General features: G+C 43.0%; 3 protein-coding genes across 3 annotated transcripts; 1 reads left to right on the forward strand and 2 right to left on the reverse strand.

Annotated features, from left to right (window-relative positions):
- Window positions 1-11,541: 11,541 nt before the first annotated feature.
- Window positions 11,542-17,001, reverse strand: mblac2 (metallo-beta-lactamase domain containing 2). The gene is made up of 2 exons (XM_036525981.1): window positions 16,437-17,001; window positions 11,542-14,761 (listed from the first exon to the last, which is right to left on the reverse strand). Exons 1-2 carry the CDS (start codon window positions 16,876-16,878, stop codon window positions 14,376-14,378), a joined length of 828 nt encoding a protein of 275 aa, XP_036381874.1. The 5' UTR covers window positions 16,879-17,001; the 3' UTR covers window positions 11,542-14,375.
- A 1,007-nt stretch (window positions 17,002-18,008) lies between these two features.
- polr3g (polymerase (RNA) III (DNA directed) polypeptide G) lies at window positions 18,009-20,968 on the forward strand. Its single transcript, XM_036526814.1, has 7 exons — window positions 18,009-18,125; window positions 18,587-18,716; window positions 19,634-19,702; window positions 19,802-19,861; window positions 20,113-20,177; window positions 20,410-20,529; window positions 20,882-20,968. The coding sequence occupies exons 1-7, from the start codon at window positions 18,009-18,011 to the stop codon at window positions 20,966-20,968; spliced, it is 648 nt and encodes a 215-aa protein (XP_036382707.1).
- A 1,496-nt stretch (window positions 20,969-22,464) lies between these two features.
- lysmd3 (LysM, putative peptidoglycan-binding, domain containing 3) lies at window positions 22,465-25,359 on the reverse strand. The gene is made up of 3 exons (XM_036528012.1): window positions 25,312-25,359; window positions 23,317-23,598; window positions 22,465-23,010 (listed from the first exon to the last, which is right to left on the reverse strand). The coding sequence occupies exons 2-3, from the start codon at window positions 23,584-23,586 to the stop codon at window positions 22,471-22,473; spliced, it is 810 nt and encodes a 269-aa protein (XP_036383905.1). The 5' UTR covers window positions 23,587-23,598; window positions 25,312-25,359; the 3' UTR covers window positions 22,465-22,470.
- Window positions 25,360-26,221: the final 862 nt, after the last annotated feature.

The raw sequence follows: 26,221 nt of genomic DNA on the forward strand, positions 1-26,221 counted from the left end.
CTAAATCCTTCAGGACCCTGGGACACCCACTTGAGTGATACTCAGCTTCAATCAAATACTACAGTGTTATGAATAAAAAAAATAAAAAAAAAACATTTTTCCCCTAAAAGAATAACCCTATTGTCCACGTTTCAGTTTCAGCTGAAAATCCCATTCAGTTTTTTTTTAAGGGAGAGTCAAGTATTTTTGTGAACCGTCAAGACAAACTATTCTTTAATATATCAGGGCTGTACCTGTGAAATACATTAACTGAACCATTACTAGACCTAGGTGGGGATTTCAGAGTTTTTTGTGGGGTTTTGACAGTGGTGGATGGTTCAACAAATTTCAAAGGGATGTCGTAAATGTTGGTTCAAAGGGACCTTTCTAACAAACCCACAACTATTATGGGGCTGACTATTCATATCTTCATATAATGGCATCAAGTTTTCCATGTGTAATATGATTGCTTTGCGTTTGAGTTACAGTATGAGCCATTGTTGGGGAGATTTCTTATTCGCACCATGTTCCAGGCTCTAATAGGCAATTACAGTCCGACTGGGACTTATTCATATATTATTGCTGCTTCCATGGCAATGATGCGCTTAAACATGCTAGAGAGCTGTCGTTTGGTATTTGGATTCATATTCCTTAAACCTGCAGCTCCTCCAAATAAAATTTAAAAGTCTTTGACATGAAGCATCAGTCGTAAAAAGAAAAAAAAAAAAAAACGTTTTCTGTGCGTTAGATTTGGCCATCCCTTAGGAAATAGACATCCCATAGAACTGGCCCCGGACTTTAAAAGGGGCAAGAGAGAGATCCTAAAGGCTGGAGCTGCTCTGCCAACTCAAACATATTCCCACATTTAAATGGTAGCCGAATTGGCGCCAACGCGCACGCAGCTCCATCCGACAGACCGAAGTTTTAATGAAGCCGGAGCCTGTCTGAGGGTAAAACAACAGTGCTCAGACCAGCGCAAACAAACACGTGATGCATTAGGGGGCTGTTCAGTGTCTGGGAGGGCCCGTCCCCACCGGCACTGTTCATTGTCATCGGCGGCCTCCCGACGATGGCGGCTCCTTCCCAGATTTCCCTGGGCAGCGAGGGGAAAAACCCATCCCTCTGAGTTCCAGGAACCTGCTCCAGACTGCACCTCCTGTCACGGCATCCGTGGGATCCCGGCATGGCGACCCTGCTAAGGTTCTGTTAGCAAGCTGAGGGTTTGATCACAGAAACAAAGGATCCCAGGAACAAAACGTGTCACAGTCGCATGCCTGGAGTCCAGGACGTGGATGCGCGCTGTTGTGAAAAATGACAAAAAACTGTAAAATGTGAATTGAACTAGCCTGTCAGTGTGGACACCTTCATCGCCGTCCTCCAAGATAAAAGGAACCTGGCGTCAGCTGATACACACACTGCGGCACACGCACACTTACTATCTCACTGTTGGCCTCTTGACCGCCGACACAGAGTGCATAACCACACGGGGCTTTCATATTTAAGATAAGCCCGCTGCGCGAGGGGCGGGGGGAGGGGCCGCCTCCATGGCTGCACTGACTGTTTGAACGAGCGTGCGTGAGATCCACGTCGTGACGCGTATCTCCTGTACATGTGGCTTTGCTCTGGCTCCGGGGCGGGACCCAATCTCCACCCCTCTCTCTCTCCGCGATCCTCTCGCCCCAGGCCACCCGCTCAGGGTGGTGGACATCTCCTCAGTCGTCATGTGTCATTTCAGTTGAGCGACATCTCCTGAGATGACAGAATGCACAACAATATCTCTGAGACATGACTAGCTCTGTTCCAAAAAAATAAAAAAGAAGTTATGGATCCCTGTGTCCCAGGGGAGAGGTCAGGTGGTGTGAATGTCCAAATTTAAGACGCACAACATTTCACAGTATTAGACAATTATGCAAATCATTAAATGTACCACTATGTGTTGCCCATACCTCTACAATGTAAATCGGCTTGTACAGGACCTGCAGATAAAATTACTTTCCCTCTGCAGCCACTGCAATTATGGTACATGAAGCAGGAGACATCCTGTATGCATTACTGATGCCGTGTGGCTTACCAATATTATACTAGTAATCATGGAGATTTTATTTTTTTAAGCATATTATCCCAGTTTATTTGCCTGCTTACCACTTCACGAAACCATCATGGACGCCGTAAAAGGTTATTGAGTCACTCTGATTTCCGCCTCAGAGCTCCAGGATCCCAGAACACTCAAATTGCTTTTTGGGGGAAAACCGGGGCCACCAAGTGTAGGTGGAAACGTCAATTTAAGTGTATTAGTCGCATGGAATTATGACATTATGGGATCCCGAGTAAACCGAAGTAGAGTTTTCTAGCGAAGGCCCTGAGCCAGTTTTACCTCATCGCTGCTTGTATTGTGGTCTATCAAATACACGGTGCATGTTTTGAGAACCAACCACACCGAAGGAACTTTCAATAATGTATTTGGTCTGTGGCATTTGCTGCGTCTTTTGATTTGAGGGCTGAATCTGCTTGTCCGCTAGGCTCCAGGGCAACCCCCTGCCCGCTAGTATTCACTCCTCCTGTGCTCACAATCATTTGATTAATTCCTTATCTGCGCCTCGGTCCAAGGCACACTGAGAAGTGCGGAGAGAATTTCAAGTGAGAATAACAGATTACAACAGAGTCATGTAGACCATGATAAAGCAGTTTGGAGCTCAGGGTATTGTTTAAATCAGAGCAGGAGATAATTTACTAAGCCACTTGTTTGAGAAGTAGATCACTTTCATAGCATCGGTGAATGGGGCCTGCAGATTCTTCCTTTACAACATACAGAGGATCCGCCCCTTCCTTACTTCATACGCGACCCAGCTCCTGGTTCAGGTCTAGTCTGCTCCTGTCTGAAGTACTGCACCTTCTTTCTCACTGGTGTGCCTGCCTGTGTGATCAGGCCTCTATTGCTCCTTCAGAATGGTGTTGCTGAACTGGTCTACAACCTCCAGAAGTATTCCCACATCTCACCCTGACATATCCCTTTCCACTGGTACCAGCAAGGGCTTACATTTGTTACAATTGCCTAGTGCTAGGAATGAGATGAATGGCTCCCCTGTATCTACAAGCAATCAGCAGACCATACAGACCAGCCATACTACCGCAATCTCCACACCTCCAGTTGTGTCTCCCCTGTGGAGTCGCACATCGGTGTCACATCTCAAGTCTGTTTTGGCCCCCGTGTGGTGGGATGAACTTCACACAACGGTCATTCATTGGATATCTTCCATCACAGACTGAACAACCACTTCTTCAGATTGCCTCCTGGGGGTCCTGACCCTAACTCAAGTATGCTGATTGCAAGGCTTTTCTGTATCGCACTCAATATAGCATGCTTTTATACACCTTGTGCCTTTTGTCTTTAGGTTACTAAGTCTCTCTATATAGTAGCATAGTCACGGTAGCAGTGACACTGTCACTTTCTCCAGACCTGCTTTGTGGCCTATTATATTGTACCTCACATTGCAATTTTGTCCACTGTGGCTGTAATGATAGCCCCATGTTGCAATGCCTTCTCTAGCATCCGTCCAGCTCATTTTCTTGGAGGAGATCCCTGGAGCCACACCCAACCCCACCCTACCACACCCAGCCATGCCTTCTCCTCCCTGCTCCCACCCAGCCACGCCCGACCCCACCCTGCCCCACCCAGCCCAGCCCTGTTGCACTAACCCCGCCCTGTCATGCCTTGCCCCACCAAGCCACGCCTAACTCAGAGTCCTGCCACACCCGGCCCCACCCGCTGCGACTGGCCCCGCCCTTCCTCCTCAGACGGCTGAGTCACTGCTCCTGACGGGCGGTCGCCTCCAGGTCTCGGGCTGCCCGGGCCCACTCACGAGCCAGCGGCCCACACATCCACTCATCAGCTTTTATTGTTCCTTCCACTGGGGTAATGGAAACTGTGGATTGGTGGAGGAAGTGGAATCCGGCTCGGGCCCTTGCGGTTGGCATCCACCTACTTTAGAACGAGTGCATGAGGTGGAGCAGCCAGTTACAAAGAATAACAGTGAAAATACACTGCTCTGCATCTACTCAAGTCAGAGGAAATCCTGGATATGTAGAGCACATTATAAAAAAACATACTTGAGGTTTTGAAAAATGAGGAGCACTCTGACCCTCTGTAACACGATGCTCTTTATTAAAGATGAATGAGGCACATGGAAATGATTGCCCTAATACATGACATAATGAAACACATATTAGGATATTCATAAAAAGTAAGATAAATAATGAAATGATAGGATATAAATCCACAGAAATGCAAAACGGCATGCTTCCCCCTTGCTCCTCTCCTTGGTGCAGGCCTTGAGATCGTTAATTCCTTACGGATTCTTCACATCTCTAGAAATTCTTCATATTGCTGTAAGCTGTTTATTAAAAAAGCAAACACAATTCACCGCTGGCACAAGGTTATGAGACTTTTGTATGCGTGTATAGACATATTACAAAGTTGTTCAAATCGATGACATTTTTATGCAGGTCCTTTTCAAAACAGTTGCAAGTTTACAAGGGTGTTTTCACAACAATCGGACACAAAAGCTTTGTTACAGTTGTAATGTATTGTCAGATCAACTGACTATGTTTTTAGAGGAAAATGAAGCTTCAGTTATAAACCTGAGTTTGTGCAGTAGCCACATCTGAATGCCTTCACTCAGGCATTTTTTCATAAAGTGTAAGAAACTAAACCATGTTCACCCCCACCTTCATTTCTTAGGTTACCAGACTGCAACAACGTGAAAAGCAGGGCAGAAATGAGAAATCTCTGCCAGCCTTGAAGTATGTGTGCTGCGGCCATTTTACATCCACTGTGCTGACAGATTAAAACGACATGAAATCTCAAGGGATCGCATGGCGTTTGAGTGCTAACGCTCGTAAAGCAGTCGGACTGAATCACCCTCTTAGTGTCTCGATTGTGCAGCATGGATACTGTTTAGAGTTTGTTTCCTAAGTCTTGCCGCCAGCAAATGTTTTCTTTTCTCAACCTTAAACTGCATTGTGTGACATTCACTATTGCTCCTGCCAGTTTGCTAATCCCTTTTCCCATAGGACCGCTCCACGCTATGCTAACAAACCTAAAACACATGTACCCGTGCTGTTGCTGGAGATATGCTCTAATGTTCTGCCACACGGAGCCCGCTAAGCCTTTGTAGGGCTATAAATTACCCTTATTTATTGGTCCAATCCACTCTGGTGACTTGCAACTTTCTCCAGATGCATTTGGAAGTGGCTTGTTTCGTGTTATCTTTCCTTGCACGGCCGCTATCAGTCTCTGTCAGGCACCACCTCCGCCACAAGGCCAGCTCCTTTGTTTTCCGGCCGTGTAATCACGGTATTAATTATCGGCTGTTTGCTCTTTATTATCTCCCCTATAACTGTGTGCAGGGCCACATGTTGTTGTAGCCTGAGTCTGCGCTACAGTAAATCTGAATAGCACACAGCAGCAGGAAGCAGAGCCATGGCAGATGGAGGGAAAGGGACTGAATCTCACATGAAGGTTCCACAGGAGCTCGACCAGGATCTACACATCTGCAGACAGGACCCCAAAAAGTCTCTCTCTCTCTGTGACGAAATAAGCACCCCCTTCTGAACAGAACACATTTATAAAGGTCATTCTCATATCTGCATAGTGTCGGGGTCACTCATAAAGTAATTCCATACTTTTCTCGACCACCACAATTTGACAGCGTTAGTGGGTTTATTGGTTGCATGCTCATGACTGTGAATTAGGTTCTGTTGTTTCACTTCTTTCTGTGAACTTTCACAGGTAGGTAGGTTCTATCATTTAACTTCTTTCTGTGAACTTTTTTTTTTTTTGCAAACTCAAATGGAGTTGAAATTTTGAGTTACTACTAAAGCTACGTTTGTTTAACAAAAGGGACTAGTGGCAGGTCTTCACTCCAACACCATGAGTCATCAAATTTGGTGATGTCATCAAATTAACTCAGACTCAGGTTGTGTCAGTGCTCTTTTCTCTTTAGTCACCTCTGAAGCCCAATGGCATCTTGTGCTGCAGACACTGAAAAGCAAAACCTTTCCTCTGCTGCCTCACAATAACGTGGCCATAATCTGTACAGACAAAAAGCTAAGAGGCTCCTGCTATTCAGGCCACTGTCATGAAGACATGCTTTCACAACAGATTTGAGTACCTTTTTATAATGGACGATAAGCTTTGTGGATATGAAATGACATTTTTTTAAAGAACTTTAAATAGGAATGGCTTGCTCATCCTTAAACATGGATTTTATTAAAAAAAGGAATAACTCTTTATCTGAGGAAAACCTCAGCATATGTAAGAATTCCAGCATGGTTTCTCCTCAGACTACATTGAGACGGAGCCTGTGTCGGGCTGGAAGGGGCGGCCACGTCCTTCATGCCCACCCTGGGGTGTCCAGCCCGAGGCTGCCAACGAAAGCCCTCATTAGTCCCAGTTGTGAAATTTGTCTTTTCATGAGGAGCCCAAGCATCTGGCACTAACACAGGTGCCGAAGGCCACATTAGTCTGTCACGGCAAAAACAGGCCTCCCAGGATAGTGACGTCTCTCCTGTGCATACGCCCCCCTTAACAAATTATTCAAGTGTTTGTTTTGCCAAAAAACACCAGAGGACACAAGTCTTGATTTTTGGTGAAATTCAACAGGAGATTTTGCTTTATTAATTTCACTTGGTAGCAGTCCAGATCGCACAAAAGTGTCTCTCAGCATCTTACTCATGCCATAGGTTAAACTAAGGATTTCCAGAGGTTAAACATGTAGTTTGTCTTTGAATCCCAGGGTTTTTCTTCATGCGGTGTTATTTGTAAAGACACATCCTGATGGAGCTGAAATAAGAGATAGATATAAGAGGGAAAGGCAGCCTCATTTCCACAGCCAGCGGGGCCGGAGGTGTATCAGGTCACCCTCGGAGCCATTCCCCGAGACCACACCGGATCAGGACTGAAACATAAGCAGAGCGGTGCCGGAGCCCGAGCTCTAAACACTAGCAGGTGGTGAGGCTAAGGGAAGGGATGTCACCATCAGTCTCAGAAGCATTAAACCTGGCCCTCTCAACCATCTCCAGCCTGAGGCCCCCCTTCCCCTGGCTGCCTGGACAAAGGGCACAGTCCACCACTGGGCATGAATGCCAGTGATTTGATTTGGAGCATGCTCGAGGGGGAAAGCAGGGTCGCTCCCTCTGACCTCTTGATGAGTGGCGTGCCGCAAGTTTCAAACCTCGGGCTGCACTTAATTGCAGGCCTCTGTCTGAGCAAACCTAAGGGCCCACTGAGAAGGGCTCTAATTCTTCACACAAAAGTAAGAATGAATCTAGAGTCTGGTCTTAGCCTGCACGCTTCACCGTGCTTTTCAATATCTCGCTTACAATGGAAGAACCTACAGTCCGTTCTGTGCAAACAAATGCATCAAGTATCATTCATCATTTAAGCGCAGAAAGAAAATGCTTAATATCGCCGAGCACTCCTCGACTGGCAACTTTGGGAATAAATTCTTGGCAGTGTTTTGCAAGAATATTGTTGCCATGGAGACCAAAAAAGTTCATTGTAGCTAAATAAATTCTGCAGTAATTTACTCAGAGGAAATATCAAGAGATGGTAAAAATAAAAATCAAATAAAAACCAAACCAAGAAGCACCCATTCTACTGTAACCACACAAAAGTTAATAAAGAGTAATGCACTTTATGGTTTTAACATTTGAAGGAAAAAAATACAATATATTTTAAGATGAAGTGAGACTTTTGGGAGAGGCCGTGGCCATTTCTATGGCGTATATTGCAGATTCTTTACTGAGTAAAATAACAGCCATATTCATTTGTCTGCATTAATTAGCACTAATCTTACAGTCCTCCTGTAAGACTTTGAAGTCCATCTACAATAGACTTCTGCTTTAACCATTTGGATGAAAATCCGGTGATCAGAAAACAATGTGACGCGCAGTCTGATGGGGGGGAAAAAATGATATCATGAAAGCAAGAAATCCCTGAAGGAAATCATGTCTGCAAATCCAGGGGAAAATGTAGCCGACTCTTCCTGACAAAAGATAGGAACAGATTTCTCTCCCTATTCTAAGACAGAGAAATGTTCTAATCCCCGGGTTTCATTGTTCCTCCGTGTGTGGGATTTGTACAGGAAAATGACTTTTTGATGGAGGTAGTGTAAAAACGTGTGAACGCAGGAGAATGTCTCAGAACTTAATGATCTGATTTATGTGTTGACAGTGAGAGCTGGCCTCAGACTTTTTTTCCCCTTCCGATATATATGTTTCACAGTGTTTTTTCGGATTAATCATGTCTTAAATGCGATGTCAGATGAAAATGTCAAGCTCATGTAAAATCATTTAAAAAAAGGTTTAATCAGGACTACTTCGCAATGTAATTCCCTTATGTAAAGCTGCTTTGTGCTGGCTGAAAACGCTCAATGGTTTGGAGGAATTCAGATCTCGGGGAGCTCTGTTAAGCTTGGAGGAGCTGCACACTCATAATGTCACATGTCCTTTCTGTGTGCTCCTCATTATTGCTCTCCACTGCTTCTCTTAAGGAATTTGCCACCACATCCTAAAGACAGAGGAAATGAGCCTCAGCAGTATCTAATTTGATGCTAACATTTAAAAAAAGATTTATGTATCTATATCTTTAAATGGGGGGAATTACAACATGTAGAAGTCTTGATTAAACCTTTTTTAATGATTTCACATGAGCTTGACATTTTCATCGGACACCAATTCATCTTAAACACGCTGTGAAATACAAACCTGAAAGGTAATTGGTGCTTTTAAGACTAACGGTCAAACGAGGGTTGCATTTATAAAATTAAAAAAAAAAAAAAAAACTCAGCTGCTGTTTGTGCAAAGCATACTAAAAACCTAACAAGGACAATAAAGATTCATTGTCTTCGCTGGGGCCAGGCCCTGAGCTCTGTGAGCAGGCAGGGCCGGCACAGGGGGGACATGACGGGAGCTGCCCTTGCCATTCTCAAGCCAGGGGGCTACCCATGATCCCAGTCTCCAGCAAATCTGACACCTCTCGCAAGCACTTAATTAATCCCTAAAAGTTGTCGCAAAGCATCAGAGGAAGAAGTGAGAAAAAGAGGGGTTTAGGGGGAAAAAGAAGGGAGGAGAAGGGCAGAGAGGGACCGGAGGGGATGAGTCAAACAGAGAGGAAGTGAGCCACAGGCGGGCTGGAGCCGGGTCAGATTGCTGGTGTGTGTCGTTGGCCTTTGCGCTGATAATTCTGCCCATGATTGGCACTTCACCCCTCTGAGTTGGCCCCCGTCCTTCCCCCTGCTTGTCAGGTTTCCCCTCCACCAGGCAGATAGGGCCTGTCAATTAGCGGATAATGCTAAAGGCCGCCTGGATCTCCAGTAATCCAAGAGGAGACGCGTCGAAACGTCCTCCCCTTCCCCTACCCTCGGCTATGATGTCTTGTTATTGAACCGGGTAGACGAAAAACAGCCTATAGGAATCTCAAGCTGACAAACACAGGCCCATTACCCACCGTCCCCCTCTCGCGGTCCTTGATGCAAAGCGACATCGTGATTAGATCGCTTTGAAGATGTCAAGAGACCCCTGCCGCACAGAAGCACTTGTGAGGCAAAGGTTTCCCACTGCGCCGTTGTGGAGTATGGCTGCTTTGGAACCAGACAACCAAATTGGTCCAGATGTCTTTCGTAATTCTGCAACTACCTAAAAATACCAACCAGCTCTTTGAAATACAGATTTGCATGACATTACACAAGATCAAGGAGCAAATGCGTTGTGTAAAAATTAATTATAATACTTAAGATCTTAGATTATGGCTGTTTTCTGAGATGTGAATGTTTTCAGATCCGTTTGTGCCTTTTTTCTGTTATTTCAAATATGCTGTAAGTGCATATTTATTTTATAAATAAAATGAGACAGACTTGCAGAATTTGTCTTTTATGTCCATTGAACCGTCATTTAGAAATTCAGTTCACCAGAACACACACATGCACACGGACATTTCTTTAGCAATGTTGTACTGTAAAATCAAGACTGTTCTTTAAAAAAAAACCCTATCACCTTTTAAAAATAACAGTAATTATCCTTCTTCGGTCAACTTACACAAATATTCCACTGTATATTATTAGCAATATGTCAACAAACAGTCATCAATGCACCCCCTGGGCAGCCCATGTCAAATATACCTTCTGCATTTCAACCAGAAATACGACTGCCAAACCTGGGTACTTGAATCATTTTGCCAAAATGCAGCACAGCCAGAAAATTATTTCGTGAGGTTTTTGTGAAGAAATAAATGTCACATTCAATCAGTCAGCATTAGCCTCAAGGAAATCATATTTTGAGTATTACAATGCACGTAATTCTAGCTTTGGAAATGTAGAATATTCCTTTTTTGAAAATGTCTGCAACAGTAAGCCGATTCTTTGCCTGCCAAAACACACTGCCTTTTGCCTTATGGTCTTCTCTCCTAATAAGCACTTCCCCTGTAAAATGTTCTGTTATTTTTAAACTTGAGGTCAATAATCCAAGAGCAATGTCTCCCTCTAATGGTTATTATGTAAAACTACAACTGGACTCCATCACCGTGCTTTAGCTCTGAGCCACAGTATTCTACATGAACCTCAGTAATCTGACCATATCTAACCTTAACAAACTTAGGTGTTCTTTATATACTTAGTACATAATATTAATAACATTAACCCTACAGCATAAAGTAGAATATTATGAAATGCCATGTAATGGTTTACTTAAAAGTGACAACCAGTATCATAAACTATGCATAAAAACACAAAAAACACTCACTGCAACACCCACTTTTATTACTTATAAAATTTGGTGCAAAATGGTGGTCAGGGATGATTTAGGGTTGACTTTGAAAGTGTAAGTTGAGAAACGAAACAAGCAGACATGGATGGTTTTTTTGTAGGCAAACATATTTAGCCTAAACCCACAATTTTTTGTGTGTGCAAGCCATATATTTCCAGTACGAATTGCAATGCATACATTGCGATGAATGAGGTATAGGGGAATTTTTTGGAAAATGCTAACCAGTCTAGACTGGCTCAATAAATAAATATATTCATTTGTGGATTCTGGACAGAGACCACTGCCAGTTTGTATACACTCACAATGTCAAATGGGCAATGTCAAAAATGTCACTCGTTGAATATTAATACGGGGGGAAAGAAGTTGCAGAAAAAGGTGGTTTGAAAGAAAGTACAAAATGGATGGCCATTTATTATGTGTATGAAGTATCCTAATGCTGTTTTTTTTTTAAATAAGGTTAGATCGTACAGATGTAAATGTTTGAATCAGATCTCAGGGTTGGTATTTCTGTAGGAAACCCCAAGAAGGCTTAACTCTATGCTCTACAGGTACGGGCCATAACTAAATAGATGGCATACCAGCCAGCCCAGTAATCAGTGATTTTTAATTCAAGTGCTAGCGACTTGCCAGAGCATACTGCCACAATGAACATATCAGTTCACAATTCCCTTTATGACCTCAGTACAAAAGAAAGACACAGAAGAAATGATACTGAAAACATTTATTATGTCACTGCAGGTAACTGTATTAAGGTGTTACAAGTGTTAACCAGCACAGCTGATTCTTTTAATTGGTGAGTAACTTTAGAACAATAGCTGCTACACCAGAGTGCTGAAAATGGCTTTATAGAATGATCATTCAATTATTGCGCATTAAATAATACAACTAAATAATAGAGAGAAAAAAGTTACAGAAGGTGGTGCGAAATCATTTTATTTCTAGTAGATGTATGTTCCAGTGAAATGCACTTCTCCGCTCAACTAAGTCAAAATGAAATACACCAGGAAAGGCTGCGGTGTTTCTGTGCGAGTCACATTTATCCGTGTTGTAAATAATAAAAACAGTTAATCAGAGGAATAGGCGGTTGTTGCCTTACACCGCAAAGTGTAAGCGAGACAGTGGTGTAAAGTGCATTTCCTGTATTTACACACCTCAGATCCAGCATGTGCAGTAGAATCATGATGCAGTCGTGGCATTGTGAGGTAAGAAACTCCTTCATCCATGAAGATGCAAGTGGAACTGTTTGTGTCCAGCCCTGCACTTCAGCTGTTATACTGTAACCTTACTTCAGGAACCTGAGGAGAAGTATGTTCTGTGTCAGCATGCCGTCGCCTACATAAGGATAGTCACTGCATATTTGCAGGTATTGCTACAGAAACTATGTTAAAAAACTATACACACAAACACACACACACACACGCACACGCGCACACACGCACACACGCACAAAGACAAAGAGAGTCAGAAGCTACATTGTTACCAAAATATATAAGGACATATTTGGGAATTGAATTTTGGAATAAATGTCATTTACGTTCCAGCTCTCCATATCGAAGGTTCACGCAAGGCAACAACGACTTGCTTTTCCGCCCTACATATCCAATTACAGCTGCATTTTATCAAAGTTACTGTCAACTGAAAGAAAAAAAAAAACGCACCGCCTGAGTGTTCAGACAGAATAAATGTTAACTGACTTAAGCTAGTCAGTGCTGTATATGTCACTGAAACACTGTGAAACTGTTCCTAGAATTAGTGCGTATACAGTACGCTGCAGTGTTTACAATAGTGCTTATAAAATTGAAGATAATTTTAGAGCTGGAAATTATAATATCTCCTGGCAAAATGGTTTTGCTCAGATTCAAATCAGGCGAGGATAATGCTTATTACAGTTATGACTCAAACAACAGTGAATACAGGATGGAAAAAAAAGCCTTTCAGTCTGATGCACACACATACATTGCCATGGCGCTTGCATGCTCATACATTCCAAATCTGCCAGAGAACAGCTACAGCAATTTCAGTTGCAACCAAACATGCAATCGATTATTCTTGTACTAGTGTGTGCCTTTTGAACAAATGGGATTCCATTTGTGTTACTCTTTTAATTGGCCAAGCTGGTGCCGTTAACTGCCTTGGTGTGAGGGAGGGCCGTCTATGTGCAGGCACAATTCTTACAATTTGAGACTACAATTTACAAGTGGTCATCACACAATTACCGTGACACTACCCTGTGATCCATTTCTGCTGGAAAGCAATTGGCAACTTTTGGGCATGCAAATATTTTCACGTCAGATTTTTAAATGTGACTTCCAAAGAATAAGCACATCAAATACATTAGGTAACATATGTTGATCACCCTAAAGCCTGGGTTCAGTCGTATGTGTTGGGCCTGCCTGTTTTTCTCATTTGTTCATTATGCCCAAATAGTACATCTCATCATATTTGTATCTATTCTGGAATAGATAGCTAAACTCAAAATGTCAAGTGTTAGGTTACACAACCACAAGCTCCCTCACCGCAAGTCAACAGTAAAGAAGCTGCAAGCAGTCCTGTTAGGTACAAACAAAACGTTCTCATTTGCTATCTTCACACGTTTTTAAGTGTTATTGAATCTCAGCCGCTTGTCTTCTTTTTTTATTAAATTTCTGAAGGACAGGTTTGTTTTGATTTCAGGACTTTGATGACTCTGACTGTAAGATTTGTAATGCTCTTGATGTTACTGGGGCAAGTTACCTGAGAGAGGGACCGCACTTAAACTGTGACATGTACATCTACCTTAGAACAGAGTTCGGCAAGTAAAGCTCTGAGGACCTGATTTAGGCAAGTAAAGCCCTGAGGACACTCACTGGACTATTTCATGCATAGTACTGCATTGGTTACATACAGATGCAACTGAGAAATTCATATGAGGAGAATATTGGAGGCCCCTCACAAAACAGGCCTCGTTCTGACCTGTAACCAATCAGAGCACTGTTGCTGTCAGACACTGAGCAAAACTGCTCACCCCACATTCATACTTAGGGTTTCAGGGGGCATTAGAGAAAGCATCAATAATGAATGAAAAAGACAAAGGCCTAAAATCTGCCTAACCACAGAGCTACTTTTACCTTATTTATTTGCTTAATGGAATTAATAATGGGTCACAATGTACATTTTACATCCTATCCATGCATACCACTGGACAGTACTGATGCCCTTCAGCATGAGGACTCTGCTTCAGGGCACAACAGCAATGCACCAGCAGGGATTTGAGGCTTCACACAGGTTTTCTACCTGTAATGCCATACCGCGGCTTGACTCTTTGCCCAAGACCTAATTACTGATTGGCAGACGTAAGCAAGTGAATCCAGCAGAAAAAGGAAGTACAAAGAACACTGTGGTTAGACTTGGTAAAGGCCAATGTCTGTCTGCTTTGCCTACTCACACTTGCCATTTATTTTCCTAACCAATACCCATTTCCTTCAGCAACAGCATTCAGTGTGATTTGATCTGTGCCGTCAGCCACATTGGCAAGACTCGACCCTGCTATGGCGCGAGAGCCCGAGCCAGCGCACGCCCCCTGGCTCTCCCCGCCACTAGCAGGCACTGTGCGAGTTTGTCGCCCGCAGGGCGAGGCTGGCGATGGACTTAATGGCGCACGTGGCGAAGCGGTGGCAGGCCCCGGCGCCGGCGATGTAGTTGGAGGCGATCTGGTGCAGCCGCTTGGACCCGAACGTGTTGAAGTGGCCCGGCAGGACCTGCTCCACCTGCTCGCCATCCACCAGCTCCACCAGCCTCTGGCAGCTGCGCACGTAGTCGCTGACGCGGCTGTAGGGGAGCCAGTCGATCATGGCGCCGTCGTAGGCCACGTCCCCGCTGAACAGCATCTTGTTGTCCTTGTCGTGGAGGCAGATGCTGCCCCGGGAGTGGCCCGGCATGTGCAACACCGTAAGCTGCCTGTCCCCGAGGTTGATGACATCACCTGGGGGCACACGGACACACACACACATACACACACACACACACACACACAGAGCAACGGGATATTCCGACTGCATTGCAGCACTGACGCAGCAAAGATTCTATTGACTGTTTTTTTGTGAGTTACCGGGAAAAAAATGCTTCCAGGGATTTCAACTTTTACAGGCAGACTTTTACGAGTAAGTGCGTCAAGTCAGCAGGAAGCACTGCAGCGGTAAGAGGGATATTTGGGCCACAGCTGTAATGTTAATAATACATGTCTGCCTTTCTATCGAGCTATTTATCTGTCCAAGACAGGTGAGATGGTTTAGATTATCAGCACACTCCCCCATCCCAGCATCTTATCTTTGCTTCCAGAGACTCACAGTACTAGAGTATAGGATACTGCCTTCACAGTGGATTTAACTCACTGTCAATGTACCTGATGTTGATCTATAACAGGAACAGAATACACATGTCCACATCAGAGGTAACTTGACCTTTTTGTTCAAATGCCAGCTATTGCTCGGGCCTTGCTGTTCTGGTATTATCTAAGTTGTGCCAGGTAGTGGAACGTTACGTGATAAGGGACACAGTATATTTCTCCAAACCCATGTGCCCTTAAGAGTGAATACCCTGTCTTTAATCGGTGGACCTTTTGAGCTTGAAGGTAAATCTACTGTTGCAGATTAAGGTGACAGTGAACATCCAAAGAGGTGTAAGGCAGGGAACACTCTGCCTCTATGCACACACACAAAAGGGTGTGTTCTGTAAGACTCTGTAATTCAGTCTGGGCCTCCATGGCGTCCTGGCTGAAATCAAATACATCAAAGTCATGCACTGAGTCACAACAGCTACAGCTTGCAACTCTGCAGATGCAGACAGGCGGCTGCCACCTGCTTTGCATTCAGCACTCATCATGCATTTTAATCTAGAGTCAATACTGTCAAACAATGCGGGGGAGAGGGGATCATTTGCTGTTATCAAGCAAGACTGCCTGCTATGCTGTTCGTGTGGAGATTAGGTTAATTGAAATGTATTTTCAGCAAACTGCTCAGCAAGAGACATCTTTCTCATACAAAATCCATCCATTCTTATTGTAACCCCTGTAGATGAATGAGAACAGCTTGAGAGAAATCAAATTTGGTGGGGAGGTGGAGGCTGTTTTGGACTGCTGCCAGGTTCACTCTGCAATACCAATTCCCACGTGACAGTTCTACAGCCTGACATATGTGAAAGGCGTATTATCCATTCTGAAATGGGCCTTGATTTCCGGTAACCGAGGCACGGACGAATCCGTAAAGATCGCATTAATCAGATTTAGTATCGATTGGTTTCTTGTTCTCTCCTTACTAAGATGAGACCCAGTTTTTATACTTGCAGCAGAGCACGGTTGTTCATCCTGTAGAATGATAGTATTTCGCTATTGCAACGAATGCCATTAGATAATCTAATGCCCAAAACATGTTGACATTATCAATACCAAGGCAAGTTAAGTGAAGCTACAGTATCCTGAGGTCATTTGTGATTTCAATACAGATTTTAGAGGACTGAAATAGAGATTATGTGAATTCATGCTTCTAGAGGCATTCAATCAGGTTTTTCCATTCATGAATAAAATGCTACTAACGGAAGCTTTGTCCAACAACAGCCGTTGTTGCTGCTGTTACTGTGTATTAACAATAATGAAAACGTACCTTCTTGCAGTATATGAGTTGGTTGCACAGCCTTGACTTTATACTGTCTGGCTCTCCACCCGGGCGTTGGATCCCGTACAATTTCGCTGTCGGACAGCCAGGTCACCGTCTCGAAATTGTCTCCGTTGGCTATCGCGTCGACCTCCTCCTTGTGAACGCCCACCTGTTGAAACTGATGAAGCCCACCCGAATGATCGAAGTGGACGTGCGTGCCGATGGCCAGCAACGGATTCTTTCGCTCTGGGTCCTCTCCAAGCAGTCCCTTGGCATTCAGATAATCTGGCAGACTTCTCAAACCAAGACCAGTGTCTATCACGACGTCCTGGTGGGATCCACGAATTAGCCAAATGTTGGCTCGGTTACCCGATTGGTAAAACCTCTCCTGGATCCAGAATACTCCTTCTCCAAGAGCTTTATGCGCGTACCAATCTGTTGCAGACATCCCAGTTCATGCAGCTGTAATATAAATGTTAAATGTTACGCAAGGTATTTGCAATTCACAAACGGGGAGGTAAAATTTTACCTGACCCTTGGGACGACGAAGCAATGCGTCCCTCCTCACCAATCTCACAAGTGACACTCCCATGCAGGAAGTACTTGTGTTTACACCAGAACCAGTAGCTGACGTTTGTGTGAAGTCACACCCTATTGGTTTAAAATACCCGTAGGTACCGCCCATTTTAACATGTGGGCTGCCGATTTAAAAAATCAGCCGCACGCGTGGAACACATTGGCCACGAAATCGTGTGAGGGGAAGGTAGGAGTGATCGTACCGTGCTGTTTTTTTTATTCTCACCAGCCATACGGTATTGATTTAGTGATTATCTAAAGCAGTTTATTTCAAAGTGCGCCGTTTTTTGGTAATCCAAAAAGGAGAGGCTGTCGCATTTAGTTTAACTGCCATTTCGAAAGTGACATTAAATGGGGGCTTTGCTCTTCCCTACTTGCAGAGAGTTTGTTTCCTACGGTTAAAAGACAATCACGCTAAATTACGTTAGAGCTGTTGGTTTGCTCTGTGTCAAAACGAAAAAAATAGAAAATTTACCGTTCAGCTCACAAGCTGATGAAACATGCACGCATTGTTGCTGACTGGTCGCCCTGTGCTGTTTTGCAGTGCCCCACAGAGGAAGAAAGCAATCTGAAGAATTGATATTGATCAGTTGTATTTATTAAAGTCCTAACACTACAGTGCTTGGACAAAACGCTGATACATGCTCTTCAATATCAACTAACATCCCAGTTCTGATGCTTAAGGTAAGCCACCATATGGTTCAATATTTAGACTATTGTGTCTCTGTGTGTATACATATATTACATTAGAGTGTAGTTGGGGAAACACTGGCACTGATATTTTATATTTAATATGAATTAATTAATTAAAAGCATATACACTGTAATAAATCAATATGCCATTAACATGACTCTGCATTCTGTGGGGGGATCCTTGATGGCACCCTCTTGATAGTCCTCATATATGCAGCAGTAAAATGTGCTAGATCAGGGCAGGGCTTTTCAACTCCAGATAGTCATGGAACAGATGATGAGCTGGTTGTGCCTTGTCTCGCAGCAGGCATGTCTGCGAGGGGCCGAGGACGGGGCGTGGCAGCCTTCACCTTCAACATTGATGCTCTTGGAATCACTAGGGGATCTATGCCAGAGACTGCATTTGGGCCAAAACCACTGTTCCCTGTGAGTGCCGCTGCACCGTTTTGAAGAGGGAGGATTCAGTATTATCTATGTTACATTTGTGCGGGACACAGTGTGGCCTTGACTGATATCAGGGTGCAGAGCCTGGCTTAAAAAAAATAACCTGGTTGGAGATTTACAGTAATGACCTTCTCTTTAGAAAATAAACACACACTTGAATACTTTTTTGAATTCACAGTGACACCTAAAGAGTTTAAGTTTAGAATATTTTCACGCTGACATCATATGTCCTCTTGTATGTTAGCAAGTATACATACGTTTTTGAAGACCATCCATGTCTGTCAGTGTTTAGGGGTACTGGTGTTACTGTTTCTTTTTGTTGGACAAACCTCCAATAAGTCCTCATCTAGAACAATACCTCGCTAGCAACACAGAAACGGAGGTTTATTATTGTGAACGGTGTCACTTGAAATGACCATCTTGAGGGGTTATTTATGTTGCAGAACACGGACTACAAGCCTGTGCCATTAAAAACTGGTGACGATGAAGACTACATGCTGGCCCTGAAACAGGAAATGCGAGGAACTATGCAACGTCTGCCATTCAACATTCCACTGCCCAAGAAGAAGGCAGGTGGGTGCATATCTGGACTGGCTCATTTAGCATGACCATACCCTTCCGTGCACAATAACTGCTCATGGGAGCACAGCACTTCAGAACATAGCTGGGAGTCACTCTGGATAAGAGCATCTGCTAAATGCATGTAATGTAATGTAACACAGCAAGCCGATTAAAATGTAACCGTAGACCTAAAAAGGACCAAGACGCAGTATGAATGCTGGGTTTTGGCCTAGACTTTATATGAGCATCCTCTCATCTATCTCACTGCACTGAATGTGTGGGTATTGCGTTACAAAGCAGACCCTTACCTGTGCTCTCATCTCTCCATAATTGATTAGATTATCAGATCATATTTTAGATTAAATTGAACTGAGGTTAAATTCAATAAAGGAACATGCTGCAAGAGCTGTGCTATCTCCCCAATGGAAGGCAGACCTGTAGTGTTGCAGTATTCAGACCTTTTGGTGATTCGTATATGATGAACAGCTTCAGGCCCCCAGTTACTGATAATGTCTGACCTGTACAGCACATATTAGATGCATCCACAGGAAAATATATGTATTGAAATTATTGACATAAGAAATGAGGTTATAACCCATGAATGATTTTTGTACGTTTGTGTCCTTCATTAATCCAGTACATTTCTCACCACTTTCTGTTTGCTCACACAATGGTTTTCAGTGGTGGGGGTGGACACAATCTTCACTTCCACTTTTGTTAAAGAAGCATGCTTATTTCAACCTTACTCTCCTGCTTGATGGTGATAGGGTGGACAGTTAATTCATGTGTTTACTGGAATGGACATTTTTTTGTACTCATTTGAAAACACTGTAGACATTTCACAATCCACAGATCCAGGAAATGTAAATGTTGGGATGACCACACCGGGACATGCCCAAAACCCAGCTCACTGTTCCCATTTCCATTAGATGTGGAGAGATACAAGGAGAAGTATGAACAAGATAAGCTGAAAGACCACGAAAATACTTGGACACCAGGTATGACATAAATGTATGAATGTCAGGAAAGAACTTGCGCAACAACATTGCTGGCCTGTTCAACTGCTGTGCACACGTGTTCCTGATTCATGTAAACAGACTGGCAGCGCCTACCAAAGGAACTGATGCCCCAGAAGAAAAAGGTTAAAAAGAAGACTGGTAAGAACACCGTGTCTGCCTAAATAAAATACTTCTATGTATTGTGTAGGAGATGGTATCCAACGATATTACAGCATATTAAGTTCACACCTCCTATTTTCAAAGTTTTCTTTTTTTTAAGAATTGGTGTGTGAAAGTAGTGTTAGGTTGCATTACATATAGGGAGTAAAACTGTATTAATAATTATTATTAATTATTAGTAACCCACTTCATCTGCTGGGCAGTAATAAATCCATGTTTAATATTAACAGCTGTGAAGAAAAAAACCAAGGAAGCAACAAGCAAACAGAAACAAGACCTACTGACTAAGTTAGATGTAAGTTCCTAATGAGGGGGGGTGAGAACATGCTTTTTTAATATCATCTTGACTTGAGACATTTATTTTTCCACTGTTCATCAAATAGGTCCTTGTGATGCTTGAGTTTCATTTTCACTGATTGTAGTTGCCAAACATATGATCATTAGACGACATCTGCACATCAGGTCTGCTCTGAGGTTACTAGTCCTCTGTTCAAAGATGACAGTTGGGTTTGCTATGGTTTCCCCAGGAGCTAGAGAAGAAAGATACAGGATCAGATGAAGAGAAAGAAGACAAGAAGGCAGAAGGGGGAGAGGAGGAGGAAGAGGAGGTTGAGGGGGAGGAGTATGACGAAGAGGAGTTTGAAGAGGTAATGCTCTACATGAATAAGCCTTTGTGTCAGAATATGGTTTTCATAGGTGGGCAGAATAAACAGTGGTTTATTTCAAAGAGCCAGTTATTACAATATTTGTCATTCTGGTCCACTGGCAGTGTTTATCGTGTACCTGGCATTTTATGCTAAATAAATACATGTATTTTCAAACCTACATGTCAGATACATTATGGTTAGAAATATGTTCCTTGTAAGGGTTTAAAAATAGATCAAGGTTGAATGTGCAAATGTTGCCACTAATTGTGTGTCAAACGGAGGTATACAGCACTACATATATACACACTGCCTGTGAGCATTAGCTTTCTTTTCTCCTGAAATTTCGGTTTAGGAGAATGACTACATCGCCAGCTACTTTGAAGATGGAGATGATTATGGTGGTGGCAGCGATGACAACATGGATGAAGCCACATATTAACCTGTGCTGCAGCTCCCTGTGCGTTTCTCCAACTACAAGTGCCATCACTTTGCTCAAGTCAAATGCTGAATACTGACTGAAGATTTTTTTTTTTAATTTAAGTTAATGAAGATTTTGTAATTACCAGTTAGGCAGAAGCATTTTTCGTGTCAAGATAAGTGACTGTAATTTTACATTACTAGTATAGATTACTCTAATGTGGACCTTCTACCTCATTACAAAATAGTAACGAAACAAAAACAGTCCAAATGCTGTCACCAGTAGCTGGTTCATTGTCGTTCAAAAGGAATGTTTAGCTCTGAACTACTGTCTCATTATGGGTGCCTGTGTAATTGAGTGAGTGGCTGGAATAAAAATGTTGCAACAATGCTACATCGCTGAACCTTGTTTATCCAAAATATATTTTATTTTGACTCTAATCCTGCAATTGTAGACCACAGGGCAAAGGCACTTACTATTAAATCCTTATTTTCAGGAAAAAATTTCAGTAAAATTCTTATCATTTACCTTGGGATAGCATTTTCCAAAAGGACATGGCTTTAGACCAGAGGCCATATTCATACCTGTATCATAACAGAACTGAAACATAGCACAACTGAAAAAGCCATTTCAGAGTTTCAATCCATGCTTGTAGTAAACACATTTTGTAATTTAACAATGCAGTTCTCCAATAGGCAACGACATTCACACATTGTGAAGTTCAAGAAAGGAACTTCAGCATAATTTAAACTTTAATACTGATAGTGTAAGTATTAATCTTGCTATTAAATTAGTTATGTATCCTTTATTGCTGACCATCGCAGTGGCAGCAGTCTTGCTTACATTTGAAATTATTTTGGTTATTCTAAATGAAATGGACAATGCCTGTTAAGAGTAAGGTATGTGTGAGTTCCAAAAGGAAAAGGCATAGATACCTTTAGTTTTGTAATGTCACATTCTACTGCAATTAACATGCCATTACCATGCTCCTCAATGCCCGCTTCACAAAAAAAAAAAGGTTCTGGCCAAAACCGAATGGCACTTCATTTACATTAAAATATATATAAGGGGCTATTTGCAGCATGACAGCAAACAGATGCAAAAGAAAATAGATTTTAGTCCCCATCATGAAATGGAGAAGTAGAAAGCTTCACATGTAGAGTCCAGACAATGAAAGATACCTACCTGTACAATTTAAAATGTGTTTCCCACTGCATATAATTTAAAAATTCTTTATACATTGCAATGAAATTAAATACATAATGAGAGAATGTCCTACTCTCCTCCCTTATCTTTTTTTTAAACCTGCAATTCAGAAGAGTTCTCCATAAAATTTATTTATTTATTCTATTGCACGTCCATGTTTGCTGGTTCAATGGGTCATGGTCCCAAGTTGCGTCTTGTGGCCTTGTCCTTGCAGACGGAATTCCCTCGCTCATGTGCACACTGGGGCACCTGAGGGTCCAGGTGAGGCTCGATCCCAAACTGAGTATCAGATGAGGGTGGGGGGCCCCTCTAAGAAGCTATGCTGGCACAGTGGGAGCCGGATGTGGTGGCTCTGAGGCAGCGTGGTGGCCGCCGTCGGCCTTCATCAGCACCTCGTAGTACAGAAGGTAGAAGACCGGGGTGACGATGCCCACCACCAGCATGATGGCCACCGCCGTCCACCACCTCATGCCCCAGTCCGCCCCGTAGTAGGGGTCCTTCCGGCCCGCCGGCCTGCGTTCGGGCTCCCCCGGCTGGAGCTGGGGGCGCAAGGAGGAGACCACCTCGTTCAGGCTGCCCTTGGAGGGGTCCGCCGACTTCACCAGGAGCTCGATGTCCCTGTCCTTCTCCTGCAGGAAGCTGCCGGCGCTCTCGGCGGACGAGGACGGGGAGCAGGAGGGGTCCGTGGCGGCTCCCGGCGGCTGTGTTTCCGAGGCCCCGCGCGAGCCGGCCTGGAGACCCGCGGGCGTATGCGTCTCCGTCAGCACACTGAACCTCCTCACAGGGATTCTGACGGCCCTCAGTGCAAAGAAGTCCTGCTCCGTCAGGAGGTTGTTGGCCCTCTTTATATCCGCCACCTGTGGGAGGGACACCCACACACACAGAATTTCAGCTGTAATCAGGTGACATTTTACTGCTGTGCCAAACTCCCAAGTGAATCAAGGATTTGTATTATTGATGTTTCATTATTCTTTTCCCTATTGCAATAAAAAGAGCATAAAGCCAGAAAATGAGACTGATGAGAGTAGTCAATGCCATTTTTGTCTACATGCTTAACTGCAATATTTTAAACATAAGGTAGTGTCAAACTAATGGAAATTAAAAAAATTAAGGCATTGTGTATTGGCAGACTTAATTATGACTAAAGCAAGTAAGTACAGTACCGTGCAGAAATACTGGAGCGCGATGCTGTTTAAAGTGTCCCCTTCCTTGATGTCTCTGATCAGGTAGATGATGTCGTCCATCCTTTCTCTGGAGGTTGACCTGCGAAGCCTTTCCTTGCCTCTTGATCGAAGCTCATAGCAGTCACTGTCCTCCTCAGAAAACTCATTTTCAGAGGCAGTGCTGTTTCCGAAAATGTAAGCATGGCCACCATTGGCTGGCTGTACCGTTGTGGCAGACTGGAAAGCATAATGCTGGTTTCTTCCAGTCATTTTTTTTCCCCACTTTGAAAGAAAGAACAATAAGACAAATTATTGAGAGATAATCAGCTCTGGAGTTACTGACAGATAATAACACCTGGGGTTATTTCAGATGTATTGATTATATGTACTATTATTTCGCAAGGAAGGTCAATGAAGAGGTCTGGGCCTTGTTTCAATGACTAAACTAAAAACGGTACATTGCATCGATTTAGTCAGAGGGAAAGTGTACCATTTCTTGCCCCACCAAAAGCACTGTGAGGAGCATTGCGAGATGAGTTACATGGGCATTGTTTTGCAAAAATAGTATGTACAATTCAATTCTCTCTGGACCACCTCTGGATCTCTCAGTATTGATGTGAAACACTGAACTACATCTCCCAGCTTACACCTGATCTTCTTGAAGGTGACAGCAGACTACAAGCAGCCACTTCAATCTGGAGACCATTTACTGACAGCAACAAGATGCTTTGGCTACTGACAAAGATTACCCTAACATTGTTTCTCAATTCTACTCCTGGACCCCCCTTCTCCTGCATATCTTCTATCTATCTTTGCTCCAAACACACCTGATTGAAATGACTAACATGCTCTTGATTAAATCGGGTGTGATCAGCTAATCAAAAGTGCCACTGATGAGTTCAGTCAGGTAGGTAGAGCAGGGAAAGATGGAAACCGTGCAGAGCAGGGGGACCCCAGGAGCAGGATTGAGAATATTCTGCCCATCACCACAGCTCCTCTACATCCTACATGTCATGTGCGGCCTTAACCTGGATTGGCTGTGTGACTCAGGGGGCTATAAGGACGGATTCATTTTCCACTATGAAGAACGATATATGATGTGATCTAAAAATTAGTAATCCTGTGGGAAATCTCACTCGTTCTGTTATGATACAGGTATGAATATGGCCTCTGGTCCAAAGCCTCGTGTCGCCATCCCCAGAAGGCCAAAAAGGGAAGCCATGCAGGTAGTGGACAATGTTGAAATTACACTGGCGTTTAGCAGATTCTGATAAACTCAGAGGCTATCGTAAACCTAGCTTATTTTCACAGAGCTAACTTACTCTCAATTAGATTGTTGCGCATTAATGTCATTTAGGTTTGCTGCCTGCTTGAAAACAAAGACAGCGCTCATCTAGCGTTACCACTAGCTACAACGCTAATAGCTAATAAAGAGGAACGTGCTATAAAGACAGAAGCTACGTTGTATACAGCTAAATAGCTAATTTAGCTAACTTTGATAGCTTGCTTGCCGACTAGCTAGACCAGCCGCAAATAACGGCTACAGCTAGTTAAGCCAAGACAAGCTGTAATGTTAGCTGGTTTTATAGGCGTGACAGTTCAGCTAGTGTACCCAAACAGCTGCAATGCAATTTATAAAGCGAACACACAATCAGTAACGTTATTCATTTCTGAACAACTTGGATAACCACATCAATACTTGATTGACCTAGCTGTTTAAATCAATTTACTTAGCCAACCGTTCCAGTTAAGTACCGCGTCTATCTAACAGTCACCTAATCTGTCAAGCTTGCTATCGTTATCTGATTTTGCGGTCTTGACAGATCTGGCTAGACAACTGTTAGCTGGCGTTACAAAAGCCGCACATTACAGCGTAACGTTATAATGGTAGCACATTCTGAGACTGAAAGGCAGAGAAGGATCGTCAGCAAGCTAAATCGCTGATCGCACGACTGAATAATTCATGTATTCATCTGAAGTAAAGGCACTGCCTACCTGCGGTACTTTCCTAGCCTGCTACCTGTGCCATCGCTCTTCCTCCGCCGCTTTGTTTGTTTGGCTACGCCACGTCATCAGAGCCGTGACGTAATGACGCGGTGTAACTGCGTGGTGGAAGTGTCCGCGCATCCTGCACGTGCGATTTCCAATATGGCATAGCCTACGGCAAACCGCTTTAACATTTAATCCTCCCGCACTCCACTAATCGCCATTCACTCGTAGGCTAATTTGTGTAACTCTGAATTCTTTAATGTTTTAAATGCAATTTTCACTGGTATTAATGGCGACTCTTGACGTTAAGAAATCAGCTCTCTCATGTTGCAATATTTCGTTGCAATTTTACATGTTAAAATTAAATACTTAAAAGTCACAATTGCTATTATTTTTTATTAGCAATTATTTTATTAGCAATATTTTTTCCTAGTCACAATGATAATGTTTGTATAAACACTAACATTTTTTTTTTTTTTACATTTTTTTCATGTAAACACAGAATGATTCATTCTTATAAACTAAGTCAATATTTTATATTAGGCCTAATATTCTGTATATTATTCGGTATTGTGTCCGCCTAATTGGAAAGCGTTTTCAAAGTGGCATATCATTTCATCTACATTATTATTATTATTTTTTTTTTTCAGTTAGTATACATCCTTAATTCAGTAAATTGGCAACTTGCAGCTGGAAACGTGATAAAACTAGGTTATAACAAGTTTCAACTCCATCATTCATTGTTAAGTCAATTTCCATTTGTAATATAATTTCCATTCTTATTATAAGGAAATCTGTTTTTGATTTCAATAATATCATTCTAATAACTTCAGCCTGTGACATCAAGAATTCCATCAAGTGCTTTAATTTTATTAGCAGCCTACTTTCAGTTTAAAACTGCAAATATATAACTGTT

This window comes from Megalops cyprinoides, chromosome 4 (genome assembly GCF_013368585.1).
Source record: "Megalops cyprinoides isolate fMegCyp1 chromosome 4, fMegCyp1.pri, whole genome shotgun sequence".
Lineage (NCBI taxonomy): Eukaryota > Metazoa > Chordata > Actinopteri > Elopiformes > Megalopidae > Megalops > Megalops cyprinoides.